At 30.5% G+C, this 2,220-nt stretch overlaps 1 protein-coding gene across 1 annotated transcript in view; it reads right to left on the reverse strand.

The window, feature by feature from the left end:
- The window catches only part of LOC111088572, a gene marked incomplete at its 5' end in the record, with an annotated part of 17,443 nt that extends 15,492 nt beyond the window's left edge, over positions 1-1,951 (reverse strand). The window contains 2 exons of the mRNA XM_022399091.1: positions 768-1,014; positions 1,829-1,951. Coding sequence (XP_022254799.1) covers positions 768-1,014; positions 1,829-1,951 — 370 coding nt within the window. The remainder of the gene's footprint in view (positions 1-767; positions 1,015-1,828) is intronic.
- Positions 1,952-2,220: the final 269 nt, after the last annotated feature.

The raw sequence follows: 2,220 nt of genomic DNA on the forward strand, positions 1-2,220 counted from the left end.
GACCTAACAAATTATTTTAAAGTTTAGTACTCAGGTTGAAATACAACAGTTTTTAATACTGGACCTAACAGATTATTTTAAAGTTTAGTACTCAGGTTGAAATACAACAGTTTTTAATATTGGACCTAACAGATTATTTTAAAGTTTAGTACTCAGATTGAACAAGTTACAAAGAGTCAATCCCAACTATTCATTTTTCTATCTTCTTATATTTTGAATGCAAAAATTTGATTAAACTACGTAGTTTCTACACTACAATTATGACATTTCTGAGATGTCAAATATTTGTTCAGAAATCTTGAGTTCTAATATTTTTTTTTTTACAAATCTTGGCTGAAACTACTTATATGTAAACAGGGGTAATACAGGACAACAAGTATGGGGCCATTGTTCAAAAAAAAATATTTTCTTCAAAGTTCATAGAAATATTTCCAATTTTTCACAAACTTAATCATCCTTCATTTCCTTATGAAAAGTAAATAAGTTCATTTTTTACTTTATCCTTCTGGTATATTTATTGAATATATATCTATAAATAGACACACACAAAATTACGTATAGTACCTACAGTAAAATTATTTATAAAAAGAGCTGTAACTTCTCACTCAATCATCACTCTCATAATTTGTGATTAATGTTTTCACACTTAACAATGTACAAAGCCAAAATGAGTTAGTAAGCTTTCAATCACTTTTGTCCATCAAGGAGTTCAGATGTATTCTTAGCTAGAAGATGGAACAGAAAGTTTATCTATATAACAAAAGTACCGATTGTTGAACTAGTGGTTCTTTTATTTCTATCTCGTGAAAGTTGTCCTTTTTATTTTTCACGTAATGACCCCGTTTTTCCAGGTCTGGCTGACGAGGTGCAACACGTTGTTCCTGTTCTTGACAAATGTTCTCTGTGATATGGGCAGAAGGTCTCGTATGGTTCGTAGAAAAGCAGCGAGCTGATCTATAAAGTACTCGATTTTGTTTGTCTCTGTAGGCCACTCCTCGGTAATTTTCTGGTATCCTTCAACAAATATTGTTCTACATAGGCATTAACGTTTCTTAAATTGTCACAAAAAATAATTACTCAGAGAAATAATAAAACACAGCAGGTTCAAATTAATTTAGTTACTTCACTATCAGGAAAGTTCATTAAAACTAATGGAACACCAGATGGACACGTTAGTATCATTACTATTAAAAAAAGTCTATAACACTGGTGGAACACTGGCTGGACAAGTTATTACATTACTGTTAGCACAGAAAGAACACTGAATAGGAAAGTTAATTATACTACTGTCAGAAGAGCCATTGATGGAATAATCAGAAGGACAAATTAGTTAAGACTATTAACAATGAATGAATACTGGATACACAAGTTTGTTGCATCACTTTATAAAACCTCTTTAGCTCTGATAGAACACCAGGCAGAGAAATAATTAGTTATTACATACTTCTTTTAGAGTACGTTTATTTTTAAGCTAATCAATCAGAGAGATTATTTAAGATTTAGATATGTATCAGAGTTAGGTTGAAAAATATTGCTATTTGAAAGTACATGTAATTCTAATAAAAAGATCATACATGACAGAAAAGTTTTCAAATTCAGAAAATAAAATATTGGACAGAGAAACGTTGCTAATATGTTTATCTCAACATTAGCTTTTACTAATTGTTAAGTAGCTAAAAAATAATTGAAGTTAGAGGGCTTTGATAATTTAGTTTTTTGCAACCTCAAGGGCTTCAACTTTTAAATAAATGTTTCGTAATACCTAATTTACTTAAAACAAAGTTAAGCATGTGTTTAAGTTAGAGTGAATGAAAATTGGACAACTTACTTTTCCTGGCCATCCTGAGAAGATTCTTTGGTTTGGTTTCTTTCATCCCCCTTCATCTTCAATTCATCATCCTGAACCTTTTCGGTCGTTCCTGAAACTTTTGATGTTTTATTTTTGCCAAATCTGAAATGTTCATTTTGAGAAATAGTGTTTTATGACTTACTTCATTCTACTTCTTTCTTTTTAATACATTTCATGCAAAACATAATTTCCTGTGTGATCATTACATAGATATATTCACTACGCATCAGATACATCATTATAGTTTCATGTGTCCTGTGTGATCATTACATAGATATATTCACTACGCATCAGATACATCATTATAGTTTCATGTGTCCTGTGTGATCATTACATAGATATATTCACTAAGCATCAGATGCACCATTACA

This window comes from Limulus polyphemus, unplaced genomic scaffold (assembly GCF_000517525.1).
Source record: "Limulus polyphemus unplaced genomic scaffold, Limulus_polyphemus-2.1.2 Scaffold4030, whole genome shotgun sequence".
NCBI classification, from domain to species: Eukaryota; Metazoa; Arthropoda; class Merostomata; order Xiphosura; family Limulidae; genus Limulus; species Limulus polyphemus.